The 17,350-nt window shown below is 56.5% G+C and overlaps 2 protein-coding genes across 2 annotated transcripts in view; one reads left to right on the top strand and one right to left on the bottom strand.

Annotated features, from left to right (window-relative positions):
• Window positions 1–11,224, top strand: part of CCDC33 (coiled-coil domain containing 33) — a 50,660-nt gene extending 39,436 nt beyond the window's left edge. Inside the window, 11 exon segments of the mRNA XM_069867044.1 lie at window positions 7,312–7,418; window positions 7,733–7,886; window positions 8,782–8,977; window positions 9,090–9,178; window positions 9,399–9,530; window positions 9,735–9,807; window positions 10,055–10,176; window positions 10,406–10,485; window positions 10,555–10,875; window positions 10,965–11,103; window positions 11,105–11,224. Of these exon segments, the coding sequence (XP_069723145.1) occupies window positions 7,312–7,418; window positions 7,733–7,886; window positions 8,782–8,977; window positions 9,090–9,178; window positions 9,399–9,530; window positions 9,735–9,807; window positions 10,055–10,176; window positions 10,406–10,485; window positions 10,555–10,875; window positions 10,965–11,103; window positions 11,105–11,224 (1,533 nt within the window).
• A 76-nt stretch (window positions 11,225–11,300) lies between these two features.
• On the bottom strand, window positions 11,301–15,835 carry CYP11A1 (cytochrome P450 family 11 subfamily A member 1). The gene is made up of 9 exons (XM_069866758.1): window positions 15,500–15,835; window positions 14,830–14,985; window positions 14,436–14,635; window positions 13,255–13,458; window positions 12,583–12,743; window positions 12,339–12,505; window positions 12,114–12,192; window positions 11,745–11,936; window positions 11,301–11,654 (listed from the first exon to the last, which is right to left on the bottom strand). The coding sequence occupies exons 1-9, from the start codon at window positions 15,757–15,759 to the stop codon at window positions 11,532–11,534; spliced, it is 1,542 nt and encodes a 513-aa protein (XP_069722859.1). The 5' UTR covers window positions 15,760–15,835; the 3' UTR covers window positions 11,301–11,531.
• Between the last annotated feature and the right edge of the window lie 1,515 nt (window positions 15,836–17,350).

Genomic DNA, 17,350 nt, shown 5'->3' with positions numbered 1-17,350 from the left:
AAGGATGCTGCAGATTATGAAGATGCTGCAAGGGGTGAAGATGCTGAAAGGGGTAAAGATGATGCCGCGGCTGAGCGTTCTGCGAGAGACAAGCTCCCATGTGCAGCTGCAGCCCCATCTAGCGCCAGCCCCGCCGTGCTGCCGAGCCCCCCGAAGCCCTGCCGAGCCCCCCAGGCCCCTCCGAACCCCGCTGAGCCCCCTCTGAGCCCTGCTGAGTACCCTTGAGCCCTCCAAGCCCCTGCTGAGCCCCCCCCCGCGAGCCCCACCGAACCCCAACCCCCTCTGAGCCCACTCAAGCCCTGCCGAGCCTCCCCCAACCCTGCTGAGCCCCCTCCAAACTCCCCCAAGACCCCTGACCGCTGCTGAGCCTCACCTGAGCCCCCATCGAACCCCATGAACCACCCCATCCCGAGCCCCACTGAACCCACAAAGCCCCTCTAAGGCCCTGCTGAATTCCCCTGAACCCTTCCAAGTCCCTCCAAATCCTACCAAACCCCTAGTGAGCTCCTCAAATGCCACCCAACCCCACCAAGCCTCCCCAAGCCTTGCAAGTCCCTGCCAAGCAGCCCTGAATTCCACCAAGCCCTCTGAACCCTGCTGAACCCCCACTGAGCTCTTTGGAACCCCACTGGACCTTGCCAAGTGCCTCCAAGCCCTACCAAGACCTTTCATGGTCCCCCAAACCCTCCCACTGCTCCTCTTCCCAGGGCAGGGAGAGGCTGGGATGCAGGCACGAGGTCGCAGGGTTGGGATGCGGGGGCCCCGTTCTGCCCCAGATGAGGCTCGGTCAGGTTTGGGGTGAGCTGGGCACCCATGGGTCAGTAGCATTGGGCTGGGTGGGTTCCCCCCCTGCATGCCCATGACACAGGATTAAGCGAATTAATTAAAGAGGCCCATAAATAATGTGACCCCCAGGTGATATTTATACCCATCTTCCTTCTCGAGGAAATGAAGGATTCAGCAATTTGCTTCCTCTTTCATTTAATTCACTTCTGGCTCTGGTGATGCCAAGCCTAGTGGATGAAGATGCTGCACTGAGGGGGCTCCCCTGGTGTCCCCGCTGTGTGACACCAGAATCATAGAATCATAGAATCACCAGGTTGGCAGAGACCCACCTGATCATCAAGTCCAACCATTCCTATCAAACACTAACCCATGTCCCTCAGCACCTCACCCACCCGTCCCTTAAACACCTCCAGGGAAGGTGAATCAACCCCCTCCCTGGGCAGCCTCGGACAGGGACCAATGACCCTTTCCGTGAAAATTTTTCCTAATGTTCAGCCTAAACCTCCCCTGGTGGAGCTTGAGGCCATTCCCTCTCGTCCTGTCCCCTGTCACTTGGGAGAAGAGCCCAGCTCCCTCCTCTCCACAACCTCCTTTCAGGTAGTTGTAGAGAGCAATGAGGTCTCCCCTCAGCCTCCTCTTCTCCAGGCTAAACACCCCCAGCTCTCTCAGCCGTTCCTCATAAGGCCTGTTCTCCAGCCCCTTCGGCAGCTTCGTTGCTCTTCTCTGGACTCACTCCAGAGCCTCAACATCCTTCTTGTGGTGAGGGGCCCAGAACTGAACACAGGATTCGAGGAGCGGTCTCACCAGTGCCGAGTCCAGAGGGAGAAGAACCTCTCTGGACCAGGGCATGGATGGGGTGACTTGCAGTCACAAGCAGAGGAGAAGCTCTTAACGGGACATAGGGCATGGCAGAAGTCTCACAGGCACCCCAAAACTGCCTGCAATATCCCTGCTTCCAGCCCAGCTGGGCTGGGGGAGAGTAAAAGCAGCTGGAAATGTTTTCTTTATGGCGAGTTGGGGTGGCAAGGAGGGGGACAAGGTATTTACAGGGCAGTGGATGGTGATGGAGGGGCAGGGACCAGAGCAGTGGTGGCTGCCCCATCCCTGGAGGGGCTCAAAGCCAGGCTGGATGGGGCTTGGAGCAACCTGATCCAGTGGGAGGTGTCCCTGCCCATGCAGAGAGTTGGAACTGGATGGGCTTTGAGATCCCTTTCAACACAAACCACGCTATGATTCTAAAATGCATGTTTGCACCTTTGTGAGTCCTGCTCCAGCCCAGCCCTGGCAGCAATGCTAAACCCTTGGTGAACATAGCCCACAAAGGTTTCTCCACCAAGTTTAGTGACCTCTCAGCCTTTCCCAGTGCTAATTAATGAAGGCTGGGACCTGCTGGCTGGAGAGAAATCCTCGGTGGTTGGGTGCTAAGGGGGTGGGCGCTCAGGGCAGCGGGTGCTGCTCACCGCTGGATGCTCTTGGTGCAGTGGCTTGGGGTGTTGATGGATTTACACTCGCTGCTGAAATGCAATGGGTGTTTTATCAGCAAATCGAGTCAATACATAAGGAAACATGAAAATGGATGGCCACTGCACCAGCAATAACCCACCAGCCGGGCCAAGGACAAGTCACCACAGTGCCTGTCATCAGGGCTGAGCCTTCTGCGGCCACTTATTTTTCAAAGCCCAGGGCATGAAAATTCTTTGAGGGCACTTAAAAAGTGGGGGGCCAAGGGAGGGTATTTAACTCAGGTCCCATGCACAGGTTTTAAAAGGTATAATTGGGAAACAGGCTGTTTGAGAAGCTGCCAAGGCTCCCACTGGTATTGGGGTGGGGGCAGTGCGCAGGGGGAATATTTCTCCACTTCTTCACATCCCAAGTTGCTAGAAACCTGTTTAACTTAAAACACAGATATAGGCGTTTTCCTAGTAAGAGAAAAACTCTCAAAGACTCAGCAGGAACCTAGCGTAACAGCCGGAACCTGTTTCCCTCATTTTTTGATTTCAGGAGGGGGCTTTTTTAGGTCTGGTCCTGGTTTGTGGTCACGGGTGAACAGCAGCACTAAAGGATGCTCTGACCCACCCATCTTGGGAGGAGGAGGCTCTGCTGTCCTCCCCTTCCTCTCTTCTCCCCTGGTCACGAGTGAACAACAGCACTGGGGCAAGCTCTGACCCATCCTGGGAGGTTCTGCTGTGTCCCCTTCCCCCTGGTCACCATAGGCATCAGGACATCACTTGGGGACATCACTCTGGTTGTCCCCATGTCTCCCACAAGCAGCCCCACACAGTGGGATGCGGGAAGAATCATTTCCCAGGAGCCAGCAGCTGACTCAGACAGAGTTTGCTCTCCAAAGTCATCCCACCTCCTCCTTGCTGTCAATTTTCTTCTTTTTCCACCCCCACCCCCCCACCTCGCCCCCCCCCCGTTTCTTTTCTTTTTTCTTTGAGCAAAGTAAACCAGCAGCGACTCGCAGAGGAATCGCGGTCCCTGCTGGTGGCACGACTGCTTTCTTCAGCCTTATCTTGAAGAAGCAGGCAGGCGGGTGGGAGAATGAGGAGGTGTCATCTCTACACGGAGCATCTTGCCCCCCTTGAATTACCCAGTGTAATTCAGAGGCTTTTATTTCCTTGTTCTACATGGTATCAGCAGCCGGCAGCTGGGCCCGGAGCTCAATAGCGATAGTAATCACCCCCCCTAAAACCATCATCCCGGTGCGGAAGGGAGCAGAAGATGTGGTGTCTCTATTAAATCGAACTCCGCTCAGATTAAGCGCTTTTCAATGCAATCCAATTAACTCTTAAATTGAATTGTAATGCTTCGGCTAATATCCCCCCACCCACCCTCCCCTCAGCACGGCTCCCCCCACTAGCCCCGATGCATGGGAAGGGAGTTCAACCTTGGTTTAATCAGATAAAACACCGTTTATTTCCTGCCTTTCGCCGGCTGGTGCGTCCTACCAGAGTGGGTGGGACACGGCCAGGTTAAAAATCTCTGTATTTCCCCAAAGGGACCTGAAGCCCAACCCCACCATGTCTACTAAACCATGTCCCCAAGTGCCATGTCTACACACTTTTTGAACCCCTGCAGGGATGGAGACGCCACCACCTCCCTGGGCAGCCTCTGCCAGGGCTTCACCACTCTTTCAGTAACGAAATGTTTCCTAATACCCAATCTAAACCTCCCCTGGTGCAACTTGAGGCCATTTCCTCTCATCCTGTCGCTCTTCTCTGGGAGAAGGGACCAGCACCCACCTCGCTCCAACCTCCTTTCCAGGAGCTGCAGAGAGCGATGAGGTCTCCCCTCAGCCTCCTCTTCTCCAGGCTAAACAGCCCCAGGTCCCTCAGCTGCTCCCAGAACCTCTGGGCTTCAGACCCTTTCCCAGCTCTGTACCCTTCTCTGGACGAGCTCCAGCCCCTCAATGTCTTTCTTGGACTGAGGGGCCCCAAACTGAACCCACGATTCGAGGTGCAGCCTCACCAGCACTGAGTCCAGTGGGACGATCCCTGATCAGACCCATGCGGTACCCAAGACCCAAGGGGATGGGTAAGGTTGATAAGGGCACCAGGCAAAGAAAATGAAGACGTCGTTATCTCCCAATGGCTTTGTGAGTTTTTGTTACAGAAAAGAGGGGAAAATGGGATTTTTTTCCCTGCTCTGATCTCCTTAAGCTGCTGCTTTTTCTCTTCTTAGATATGTAAATCTGAGCTTATCCCATCTTCATAACAATTAAGGAATTGGGCTTAATACTCATCTGGGGAGGTGTTATTTGTTGAGCTGCAAGGAGATTGTGTTGCAGAAGAGGCTGCTGCGCTGCCAGGGACTCAAATACCTTCGTGCTCACAAGTGAAACAAGTTGGCCAGTCCTCAGCCTCTCACCGGGCTGCATTTTTGTCCCCGCCCCCAGCCAGAAATGGGGTCATACCACACCATGTGGATGCAAAATCATCTGACACACACAATTCTCAGCTACTTTTGACCCTTCCTGCCTCCTGCAGAGGTTTATTGCTAGCTCCCCCTCCTCCTCCTCCACCTTGCTTTACTCTGTGCTGCTTGTCTGGAGATGAATAGATTCCAGCAGTCGAAGCTAATCAGATACATCAAAGCATCTCAGGGCAATTTGTTAAGTAAATAAAAAAGATCTTGGTCAAGCAAATATGGGAAGGAGGGAGGCGGCTTGTCGGGGTGGATGAAAGACTCTAAAGGCAAGAGAAGCTTCAGAAGCTTGGAAAGGATAGGAAAAAAATATGAAAAAATAAATAGTGAACACCAGGAGTTTCAAAGCTTCCATCTTTTCAGACGCAGATTCTCAGCCTTTCATCCCAGACCCCTGCAGGAAGGAGAGATGTAGCTCTCTCCAGGTGGATTTGAGACAGGAGGTGTAGGGAAAAGTGTGTTTAAATACTCATAACTCTGACTCTGCCCCTGCCCCTGGAGATGGCACTGGGGGATGCTGGGAGAAGTCTGGGCAGAAATAAGGGATGGTGGGAGTCTGAGCAGTGTTAGGATCATAGAATCACAGAACGGTTTGAGTTGGAAGGAACCTCAAAGCCAATCCTGTTCCAACCCCCTGCCATGGGCAGGGACACCTCCCACTGGATCAGGGGCTCCAAGCCCCATCCAACCTGGCCTTGAACACCTCCAGGGATGGGGCAGCCACCACTGCCACCCCTCCCCAGCTTTCCTGGAGCCCCTTTCAGCGCTGGAAGCTACTCGAAGGTCTCCCTGGAGCCTTCTCTTCTCCAGACTGAACAACCCCAACTCTCTCAGCCTCTCCTTATATGGGAGGTGCTCCAGCCCTCGGATCATGTTTGTTGCACTTCTGTGGTTGGCATTAAAGGCTGGGGATGGTTTTCCAGGCTCGGCTCTGCAGGAAAAGCCATGGTTGAACCCAGCACCTTCCAGCGCAGGCAGAGAAAGCAGCTGCCCAGCCAGGGCGAGCCAAGTGCAGTCCTGTGCATTATTGATGGAACAGATAATTGCACACTTCCCACAGGTTCTTTGATGAAAAATTGATGGCATGGGACAAGGAATCAAGGGGCTCCATTGGCAGACACCAGCCTCTTTGTTTCTTAACAAACACCAAAGGGGAGCTGGATGCCGGATGCCGCAGCAGGTGGGAGGCATAAGAGTCTCTGTGGGCACCCCCAAAGAGGGACAGGACTGGAGTAGCAGTTGGAGCAGAGTATCTCTTGCCTTAATACACTATAAATTCTATCTCGGGATGAAAGCAAGTTTTGATCAGTGAACTATTCTCTGCTTGAGACCAGTCCAACTCCATAGCAGAGCCAAAGCCTGATGCTGCTCAGCATCTCCAAGACAAGCAACCTCAGAAGTTAATTGAGCGTTTGAAACATCAGAGGATCATGCTGAGAGGAGAGAGCAATTCCATGCCTGCATCCAAGGCATGGAAATGAGGTGTTTTCACTGCTGGAGTCACCCAGCCACACTGGGTGCCACAAAGTCACCTCCTTGGGTCTGCTGGGAGCAGGAGATAAGGCAATGGCAGCCCAAGTGAGGCTGGGGACCAAGAGGGAGGGCTGGGGACAGTGAGGGGCTGGTGTCTCAAAGGGAGTGCTTGCAGGAGCTGCCTGCTGGCCCTGAAAGCTTTGGAAGCAGCGATGGGATGTGAGACAGTCAGAGGGATGCTAAAGGGGAAGAGATGCAGGTGCAAGAAGCAGCAGAGCCAGCTGCCTGCACCCATCAGGGTGCAGCTGGGTGATTTTAGGCACCGAGCTGCTGTAGGGAGGAGCTGCTAAGAGGAAGGTTGTGTTGTAGCAACAGCTGCTGGCGTGCCAGCCTGCTAGGAGCCACAGAAATCCCTTTGCCAGCAGAAAGGGCTTGGGAAGAAGAGTTTTTCCTCATGCTACAACCCCCTGGCATCACTGTAAGTCCTCTGGCTGGGAGTTTGGGTGGCACCGTGGGGGTGGAATGTTTCCTGGGGGTGGCCAAACCACTGGGGAGTTTGTTTGGGGTTGGCAGAGCCTGGCAACCTGCCGGCAGGCAGGGCTGGCTGCTGGGAGCACCCAGGAGCAGGAATGATGCTGTACTACAGACCCTTCTCTTCCACTGTGAGTGCTGGTGGCAGTGGGTGGGGATGAGGACATCACCCTGTTGCTGGAGTCACCAGCAGTTTCTGTTACAGGGACAGCACCTGGTTGGGGTTTGTCTCAGTCATAGCCAAATTTCCTCTCGAGGCTGTGTGGCTTAATGGTCCAGCCATGAAATTATGCTCAAAGCCAGATTTCTCTAACTATCCCCACTCCAAAGGAGGAGGTCTTCCAGTCCTGTGGCCACACCATGTTGCATCCCAAAAGGGGATGCTTGAAGAATTGCAGCCAGAGATGGCAGAGGTTTTGGAGGCAGAACTGGATCCTGACCCTGAATAATGGCAAAGTTGTTTTGCCTCAGGTGGAAGGCAAGAGGGCTGCTCCTGGCTGTGAGGAAGAGGCTGAAGGAACTTGCTTCCCCTCTCAGAGGGATTTTCCCAGCCTGTTCCTCGTGTTCACCCTCTGCATTGATGTCTCCTGCCAGCTTCACCAAGATGATGCATCCCTCCCAGCAGCTGATGCCGTGGCCAGCATCTTACCTGGAAAACAGCCGTTCCCACACAGGACGGGAGCATTGTTGGAGAAGTGGGGGTATGGGGACCAAGCCAGTTTTGCAACCCCCTCCTTCTCATCTTCCTTGGGAGGGGTTCCTCCTTCCTCTGTTCTCCCTACTTTTCTCCCAGCAGCTTCTCCTCTTGCCCTATCACTGCCAATCTTCTGCCTCATCTCCTCCAGCTTTCTACCTTCCCTGCGCTCCCATCCCCACCAGCACCTGCTTTGCCCTCTCTCACCCTGAAAAGTCTCCTCTCTGCTATGGAGGATTCCCCAGCCAAGACTTTGTTAGTGGTTTTTTTTTCTGTTAGGAGCAGCTGGTCAAGGGTGTCCCTGCGTTCTCTGCTCCACAGGTCCCAGGATGTCATTGGAGATGAGCAGGAGCCTGTGAGCACCAGGGACATCGAAGGAGACACTGGGGACACTGGGAAGAAGAGCATTGTCCCCGAGGTGGGTCCTGGCTCCCGTGGGGACCGAAGCCAGGCTGCTGTCAGCAGGACATTGCTGGTGAGGGGAAGGGGAGGGTCAGCCCTTGTGTTTAGCTAAAGGAGCCTTTATCTTGAGAATGAACATAATCCTGGAGGAGACAGCTCTTGGGCAGATGGGGAGGGAGCAGCCAAGCCTCTGGCTGCACCTACCCCCCCTTCTCCCCATTCCCCAAGGCTGTAAGATGATGCTGCACCCCCTTCCCGTACCCTGTGTGTCTGTCACCCCCCACCCCACCCCCCCCAACCAAGGCCAGCCCCAAGGCTGGGAGCTGGGAGTCAGGGGAGCTGGAGGCACGTGGCTCCTTCTGGCCAAGGTCACTGCTGCCAGGATCCTTTCTGCAGCCCAGTGTGGCAGGGAGGGATTCCGAAGGGTCAGCCTGAGAAGATGCAAACCTTTGGGGAATTATTTCCTCCCTCCAGCATCACCTGGCAAGACCAACACAGGTGCTGAAAAAAACCCAGGCTCATCTGTATAAAACATTCATCCTTCCATTATTCTTCACCAACTCCTTTCTTTTAAAGACCTGGAAAGCCTTGTGAGGCTCAGACTTTGAGGGTGACCCCCAGCTCCAACACTGCACCACCCCACATCCTTGGGAGAGTTGTTTTTTTCCCCCAGAGGGGGGCGGTAGGAAGACATGGAGAATTTGTGGGGAGAGGTCTGCTGGGTGGAGGGAGAGGTGAGTGGTTGGAGAGAAGTTTTGGAAGGTCAAGAGAGAAGGATGGATGGATGGTTGGATGGATGGATGGGGAAGAGAAGGATAGATTCATGCAACAGGAGCAGAAAATCTGGATGTTTTAGTTCTTCCATGGTGGGTCTGACCCTCAAGACAAGCATCCTTGGCTGAGTTCTTGGTGCCAGGGAAAGCCAAGGCTGGCAGCAGGATGCCAGCAGCTCTGCTCTGGGCTAGCAGGAGGTGGGCAACTATCATCTGGCTCTGAAGCGGATGGCAGGGGACATCCTGTCCCTGCGCCAGCATGTCACCAGCCTGGAGGTGGAGAATGGGCACCTGCGGCGCAGCCTGGCCTCACAGGAGGAGCTGGGCCATGCTCTGCTTGCCGACATGGACCTGGACGTCATGACCCGGGAGGAGCTGCTGGACAGGCTTGGTGCGTGATGGGGACGGGGGCAGGAGTTGGAAATTAGGGGATCCCTCGCACTGCAAAGGGGACCACATCATCCCCTGAGCAGATGCTGAGGAAGTGGCATGGACCCTTGCAGCCACCTTCAAGCACAAGCTGGTGGCCAACACAAGGGAGATGAGGAGGCTGAAGGACCGTGTTCAGCAGCTGCAGAATGAGCTGATCCGGGTATGGATGCCAGGAGGAGAGGGCGGGGACTGTCAAGGAATGGGATGAGGGTGGAGGAGCAGGAGGGTGGCAGAGGGAGCATCACAGTACCCTGATAACCAAGAAATCCTGTGAGCCCCAAGACCTCCCCACCCACCCCACCATGAGGCTCTCCCAGTTGCCTCAAGGCTTGAGGCTTAGCATGGAAGTCCCTGGGGGCTTTTTCCCTTCCTCCCCGCAGAAGAACGACCGGGAAAAGGACCTGGTGCTGCTCCAGAGAGCTCACCAGCAACAGCAAGCCACACTGAGGAGGTGCCAGGAGAAGGCAGCCAAGGCAAAGGGCTTGGAGGAGACAGTGCGGCAGCAGGAGAAAGTAAATTGAGGAGAAGTGAGGTGGGGGTGAGAGGGACAGTTTGGGGATCATGAGGCTCTGTAGAGCAGACTGGACCCTCTGGCCCATTCCACCCCTCCGTGAATGCTACCAGGTCCCAGGACCATGATGGCTGGGGAGATGTGATGCTCACCACAGCCTTCCATTGAGCTGGTGGCATGGGGACATCTCTGCTCTCTTACACAGGTCATCAAGGCGATGGAGCGGGTGCTGCAGGAGAAGCTTGCCAGGGCAGGCAGGAGCACTGGGAAGGTGGCAGGTGGGTGCAAGAAGTGATGAGGACCCTCAGAGGGGAACCCATATACAGCTGCTGTGCTCCACTGGTGGCCTCCCCATTCTGATGGGTTGCACCATGGGATGGTCTGAGGTGGGGAATCAGCGCTGGTCCTGAGCTCTCCAACACTCATCCCTGAGTGTGGAGAAGGTGAGGGTTTGCTCCTAGTCCCCATCTCTGCATGGGGTGAGTGTAGGCCGCGTCCCAGTGGCCCCACCACCCCATCCCACAGGTGAAGTCCTCTCCAGGGAGGTGTATGCCATGCTGCTGGCTGAGAACCAGAGGCTGCGAGAAGAGCTGGCGAGGCCTCCCCTGCCTTCATCCCCCATCGTCCCGCAGCCCCTAGCCTTGCCGGTGAGACCGGGGAGGGGGGCACAGGACTGGAATGGGGAGTAGAGCCGTGACCCCCTCAAATGCAATTCCTAGGCAGGGACCTGGCATGTTGAGGGCATCACCCAGGTGGCATCTCTGACTCCACGGGGCAACAGCCACCCCATGGCTTGCTCCCGCCTTGAGCATGGGTGGGGAGGGTGGATAATTCTGCATTGCTTTTCCCCACTCCTGCTTGTCTCATGGCCCGCAGGGCGTTTTCAGGGGCGCGGAGAAGCTGTCTCTGCTGGCCAGGCTGGAGGAGGCACAAGCCCGTGGGAGGGTGCTGGAGAGGCAGGTGGGCATCTCCTTCCCATGCCCCACTTGATGCTGGGGAGCACCTCTAGCCCCCATGCCTTGGAGAGATCCAGCCTGGTTTGGGTCTGTCCCAGTTGAAGGAGGCGGCGAGGAGGTGGGGACGAGAGAAGCAGGAGCTTGGCACTCGTCTGCTGGAGCAGGAGCATGGTTTCCCTCACACCCCCATCTTGGTGAGCACCTGGGGGGACCAGGACCACCGGACAGAGGGGTCTGGCAGCTGCCATTTGTCGCTGAGAGGGAAGGAGTAAGACTGAGAGCTGTTCTTCTGCACCCAGGCAGATGGGGTGGGGGGATAGAGAGGGGCCTCCATGCCGGAATCTGTTCATCTCCATGCATCAGGGAGGATTTGCCTCAGTTTCCCTGCAGGTTCCACCCCCAGCATCCCAGGATCCCACCCCATCAGCCCCAGGAACCCCTAGTGCAGCCCTCATATCCACACCCAGTGCCCTCCAAAGAGGGGTGGGGATGAATTTACAGATCCCTGAAACCTTTTCCCTCTCCCCAACAGAACCTGCCAGCGATCTCCCTGAGAAGACCCCAGCCCCTGCTCACCCTGCCCATGCTCGGCGAGAGAGATGGAGAAACCTAATGCTGTAAAAGAGGAGCCGGTGCTTTTCGTATGGTGAAATTATAGAGTAAATTGGAAGCGAAGCAAAATTTTATGTGGTACCGAGGGAGCATGGCTTCAGTCCCTTGCATGACCCTTTGGGGGTGACCCAGGGACCCCCAAGCAACAAGAGGGGTGCAGCAGCCCCCATCCACCCATTCCGTGCTCTGTTGGAGGTTGCAGGGTGGTAGCAGGGCTGGGGTTGCTCTGGTTTATCTCCCCTGTGGTGTAAGCGCAGAATTGAGCAGGCTGGAGCGAAGGCAGGGATGTGCCAAGCCAAGGCTGTGGCCATGAAAGCTTCCCAGCTGTCCCCCAGATCCCAACCCCAGCTTGAAGCCTGGCTGGAAGGAACTGGAAGCACCTTGATCTGTCCCCACAACTGGGACTGGCTGGGTGTCACCAAGGAACAGGCTTCTCACGCCTGGGACTCAAGCGGCCGTAAGGTCAGGTAGATGGGTTTATCTGGGATCAGGATGAGATCAAACTTGGTCCCGACTTCCACTGCTCTCATAGTTTCGATCTTGAAGTTCTCCAGGAGCTGGGATGGAGGAGAAAAGAACGGATGGAAAATGCTGAAGATACCAACACCCATGAGCCATCTCCCCAGTGTCCCCAGAAGGATGCTCACGTGCATGAGGAAGAGCTGCATCTCCAGCTCGGCGATACGGCGCCCCAGGCACTGGCGGGGTCCAAAACCAAAACCCAGCCCCTTGAAGTGCTTGGGGCCATCTGCCAGCCAGCGCTGGGGGTTGAACTGCTCTGGTTTGGGGAACACCTCGGCATCCCGACCCATGGCGTAGAGACCAACCTGCACCAGTGTCTGCGGGGAAGGATTGGTCCTGTGGGTCTGGGCTCCCCACAGGGCTCCACCAGCACTCGGGGTGATGGTGCGGGGCTGGTTCCCCCACATCAACCGCTCAGCCTGCAGGTCCCACCTCTGCCCATAGCCCTGTGCAAAGCAGAGCAGGGGGAGGAGGGACCTGGTGGCTGTGCTCACCTTGGGGGGGATGCGGTAGTCCTGCAGGATGACCTCTTGCGTGGTGTACCTCTGCAGCGTCACTGCCACGGGGTGCAGCCTGCAGGGAGTACAGGTCCCAAGCACCTGGTTTTGGGCACAGCCTGGCTTGGCTGCGTCCCACCTCGATGCACAGAGTCCCAGCAGTGCCAGCAATTCAGATTTGGGGGGGACTGAGGGTGTTTTTCAGCAGGGGCTCCTCCTCACCTGAGCGTCTCCTTGATGGCGGCTTTGAGCAACCGGATGGTTTTCAGCATCTTCACCCTGTCTCCTGCTGCCTCCCGCTTGGCAGCCAGGACCTCTGCCCGCAGCTGCTCCTGGACCCCTGGGGACCGTGCCAGCTCAAACATGGCCCACTGCAGCGTCATGGAGGTCTGAAACAGGGCAGGACAGCAAGGCTCAACACCATCCAGGACCTTCTCCCTGCCCAACAACCCTGCCCGCTCCTTACCGTGTCCACCCCGCCTGCCATCATCTCGGTGACGCTGGCCTTGATGTCATCCAAGGGCAGCTTGTCCTGCATGATGAGGTTGCAGAGGATGCCCATGTACTCCTTCGTGCTCTTGCGTTGCAGCCGCAGGTCCCGGTAGACATTTTGTATGCATTTATCCGCTGAGGAGACAAGGAGACATAGTGTGGCCTTCCTCTCCCATGGCCATGATGTACGAAGGCACCACATGTGGCTTCCTAGGACATTGCCTTCCCATGGCAGTGGCTTTTCCATCGGAGTTGCTCCTGCAGCAGTTTGGGGCTGTGGTCCCTACTGCAGGACCCAGCCGTCAGTGGGTGGATGTAGAGGGTGGCAGGGTGAGGTTGTCCCAAGCTGGGGGACACCCTGCAGGAGAGTTGTCCCAGGTGACAAAAGCTCTCTAGGTCCACAAGACCATTTGGGAGAGCTGCTCTCCTTAACATGATGCCCACTGTCTGTCCTTCATCACTGCTGAATGGTTTCCCCACTGCCCCATCCCACAAGCTCCAGATGTGGAAAGCCTTCCAGGCCTTGGTGTCCGTGTGCTGAGTGACTGGACCCAAGAGATGGTCTCCACACTGGTGAGATGAAGCGGCACTACAAAGCGGAGCCCTCAAAGGGACCTTGGGAGGTGCAGGCAGGAGGAACTCTCACCCTGTGTGAAGATGGCATCCCAGGCCTGGACATGGTCCTGCCACGTCTTGGCATTGAGGTGGCGAAGGAGGGTGGGTGGCACGTAGAGCATGGGCGAGGTGGTGTGGAACATCAGGGACACGGCATCAATGAAACGCTGAGCCTCGGGGTCCACAAAGTCCTGCAGCAGCCCCAGCCGCTCCCCATATAGCACATGGCACACGGCTGCAAGCAGAGCATCCATTAGGCAACCTGACTAGGGGGGACCCTATCTTATCCCCTCTGTCCTCCCATAGCCACCTCCAGCCTTTCCATGACTTTGGGGACCTGGCTTGGCCTCCTGCTTGCTCCAAGCATCACAGGCCTACGGAGGCATCCCTCGTTGGGATCCCTTGTCTACCAGTTGGTGAGCAGTAGATGATAAAATGTTTTATTAACAGCGCTGAGTTGTTTTGGAGAGGGGACATCCCTCAAAACCCTCCAGGTTTTAAGGAGAAGTTTATTTATCCATCTCTGAGGATGAAGCCGGGGGAAATGCAGTGTACTGACTATCTCGGGCGTCTTGCAAAGGGGTGTCTTGGGGAGGGACATAGAATCATAGAATGGTTTGGGTTGGAAGGGACCTTAAAGTCCTTCCAGTTCCAACCCCCTGCCATAGGCAGGGACACCTCCCACTAGACCAGGCTGCTCAAAGCCCCATCCAACCTGGCCTTGAACAGTTTCAGAGGGATGGGGCATCCACAATTTCCCTGGGCAACCTGTGCCAGGGCCTCCCCATCCTCATCGTGAAGAATTTCTTCCTAATGTCTAATCTAAATCTTCCCCTTTCCAATTTAAAGCCATTCCCCCTCATCCTATTGCTCCATGCCCTTGTAGAAAGTCCCTCCCCAGCTTTCCTGTCGGACCCCTTGCAGTACTGGAAGCTGCTCTAAGGTCTCCCCAGAGCCTTCCCTTCTCCAGGTTGAACAACTCCAACTCTCTCAGCCTGTCCTCGGATGGGAGGTGCTCCAGCACTCGGATCATCTTCCTAGCCTTCCAACAGTTCCATGTCCTTCTTACGTTGAGGGTTCCAGGACTGGACACAGGACTCCAGGTGGGGGTCTTACAATAGCGGAGCAGAGGGCGAGAACCACCTCCCTCGCCCTGCCAGCCACAGAGACTCAGCCCAGGTTTGCATCAGGTGTCCAGCCCCTGCCACTCACACTCCAAAGCGAAGCGGAAGAGCTCATGGGTGAAGTCGGCTGTCCAGCATTCCCGGCCGCTCTTCCCCACCTGGGCTTGTGCCCGCCGGATGAAATCCTCGCCTACCTCACTCAGCAGGGGCACAAAACCCTCCACCACCTGCGGCGACAGCACCTCCTTGTTCAGCATCAGGCGGTCCGAGCGCCAGGCTTCCCCTTTCCTGCAGGACACCAAAGTGGGAGGGTCAGAAGGCGTCCCCCCCTATTCACCCCCTCGAAGGATGCCACCACCCAAACCACAGGGCCAGCTAACATCTCCATCACCCTCCTGGTGTTCCAGCTTCTCACCACCCCATCGAGCCAGGGCTTTAGCAATAGGACCTGGGAGCCCGTTTTGAGGGGATCCCTGACTCACTTGAGGAGCACGCCGTAGGGCTTGTTGCGGAAATCCCGGTAAGCCACCCAGGGGGGCACACTGAAGCGCTCTGGCAGCTTCCCCTCCACCTGGAAGAGGGTGGCAGCATCCCGGGGGCTGATGATGTTCACGCTCTCGTAGACACCCAGCTTCTCCCTGCCGGGGCACGGAGCAGGGTCAGCCCCACACCCTGACCCACGCCCTGCTGCAGCCCCTCATTTCCCCATATCAACCAGCCTTCCCTCAGCCCCCCCGAGTCAACCACCCTCCTCCTGGCACCCCTGAAGTCCTGCCTGCTTGTCCCATCCCAGGAGATGCAGTGGCTCAGCACCAGGATCAGGCCCTCCAGCACTGTGGGAAGTGATGGAGCAGAGAATCCCCTTGTCCCTCAGCTGCCTGGGGACCTCAGCACCAGACCCTGTGGAGACTGCGGGGGGGCAGAGCCCCTCTCCATCCCTGCCACCCCACACCCACATGTCCAAGCAGGTCTCCCCTCACCACGGCATTGAGCCTGGTGGGTACACAGCAAGATAAGTGGCTCTGGCAGCTCAGCTGTCGATTAACCCTGCTTTTCCCTGCAGCAGGGCAGGGAAGAGCAGGAGCATCCCAGGCTGGAAAGGCTGCCAGAGCTGGGGAGCAGAGGGAATGCCAGGACCAGACGCTGCCTCACCTGTAAATGGGCCCAAACTGCTGGAACTTGCGAGCCATGATGTGATGGACGTTGTGCAAGCCGCCCTCCTGCCAGAAACGGTAGAGGTTGAGCCACCCAGCTCGCCAGTCACCGGGCAGCTGGTTAAAGGGTCGAGGAGTTGACGGGATGGGAGGAACGTGCAGTGAGGATGCAGCCCCCTGAATCCAGCGGCGTCCCCCGGCTCGAGCAAGGGGACATCGCCACGAGGCGCCTGGCTTGGGCACAGCCCAGGCGAGCATGGGAGCAGGCAGCGGCAGTGGGAAACGAGGACGGCCTCGCTCTTATCCCCTCTTCGGGCGCTGCTCAAGGCGAGATGCTCTCGCCCGCCTCCCGATGAGTCACGGCCGCCCCAGGGACGGGGACAGGCACAGGGTGTTTTGCCATGGCACCAAGGCGAGCTGACATTGGGGAAGACAAGAGACCTTGCCAAGCATCTTCTCGTGGCATTGCGATAACAGGGTTTGCCAGGTGATATGGTGATCTTGGGTGATAAGGATTGACACTGGCAGGTGGCCCATGCTGATAAACAGGCATATGATATAGGGGAGAAGTTAGAAAGAACTTAGAGAAGGGCTTAGCTCACTAGAATTCGCACTGTTTGCTAGTAAAGGCCTTGAAGACCCTGGGTGTTGATAAGGAAGGAGCTCGTTCACAGACATTCAGTGATAAAGGAAAGCTGGAATGTGAGCAACACCAGAATAACCGGCTGCATCTTGCTCTCCAGTTCTGGAACTTGACCACAATGAGACTGTGCCTGCGTAGAGATTGAGTTTAGGGAAGATTCATGAGGAAGATGAAGCCTCCTTCAGCCCCGAGATCCTTGGCCACAACCACCAGAAGTCACTGCGCAAGCGCAGGGCTGGAAAGTTCCTTCTAGAACTAATTATAATATGAGGTGGGGAAGGCCACAAATACGTAGTAGGTGTTTAGGAACAGGCATGTCTTTACACTATAACTATCTGTTTGTTAGACCATATGGTGTGTGAGTTAGGATGATTACCCCCTCGCACCTGCCGGCAAATAAACACATACCTACTTTATAACCCTTGGTTGGACTCGATGATCCGGTGGGTCTCTTCCAACCTGGTTATTCTATGATTCTATGATAAAAATGATGTTAGGAACAAAATAGTGTGGGTTAGGCTTTATAAAGCTCAGGTCTGGTAGGTCACTGCGGGAGGCGACAGCCTTGGGGGCTGCCTGGCCACCACAGGGGTGTCTCGCCCCCACCCTGGCTGGGACAGGGGGTGCTGGGGTCACAGGACCCCCTTCCCTGGGCTCTCCTGCCCCACTTAGTGCAGGAACCCCAACCTCCTGCTGCCAGGAAGGAAAGGCTTTTTGGGGTGTCACAGTGCAGGGACAAAGGCTCCCACACCCAGCGGTGGTGGCAGACACCTTCCCTTGTCCCCAAGCCCAGTAACACCCACTTATGACCAGTTAGCACTGGGGTCTGGGGGGGATAAAGGAGAGAAGGACACTGGGGGGGTCACGGTGTCCTTCTGGGGCTACTTTTGGGGTGACGCTGGGGTTGGCCTTGAGGATCCTTGGGGCGTCCCTGGGGTGTTCCTGGAGGGGGTGCAGTGGAATTCCAGCCAGGTTCCTGGGGGCCTCTGGGTTTTCCTTGAGGCGACTTGGGAGATAATATTCCACGGTCTTAAAGGTCCGGAGGAGGGGGGCTCTGCCGGGATTATTCTGGTTCTAAACAGCCTCGGGTAAACTCGGAGGAGGGAGGGACGAGGCAGCGGGGGAGGCGACGAGGATGCTGAGCCGGGCGCTGCGGCGGCTGCGGGAGCGGCGATGGGCACCGGGGGGCGACACCGGCCCGCAGAG

This window comes from Phaenicophaeus curvirostris, chromosome 12, assembly GCF_032191515.1.
Source record: "Phaenicophaeus curvirostris isolate KB17595 chromosome 12, BPBGC_Pcur_1.0, whole genome shotgun sequence".
NCBI lineage: Eukaryota > Metazoa > Chordata > Aves > Cuculiformes > Cuculidae > Phaenicophaeus > Phaenicophaeus curvirostris.
The sequence above is the reverse complement of the archived record's forward strand: the minus strand, read 5'-3'. Positions and strand labels throughout refer to the sequence as shown.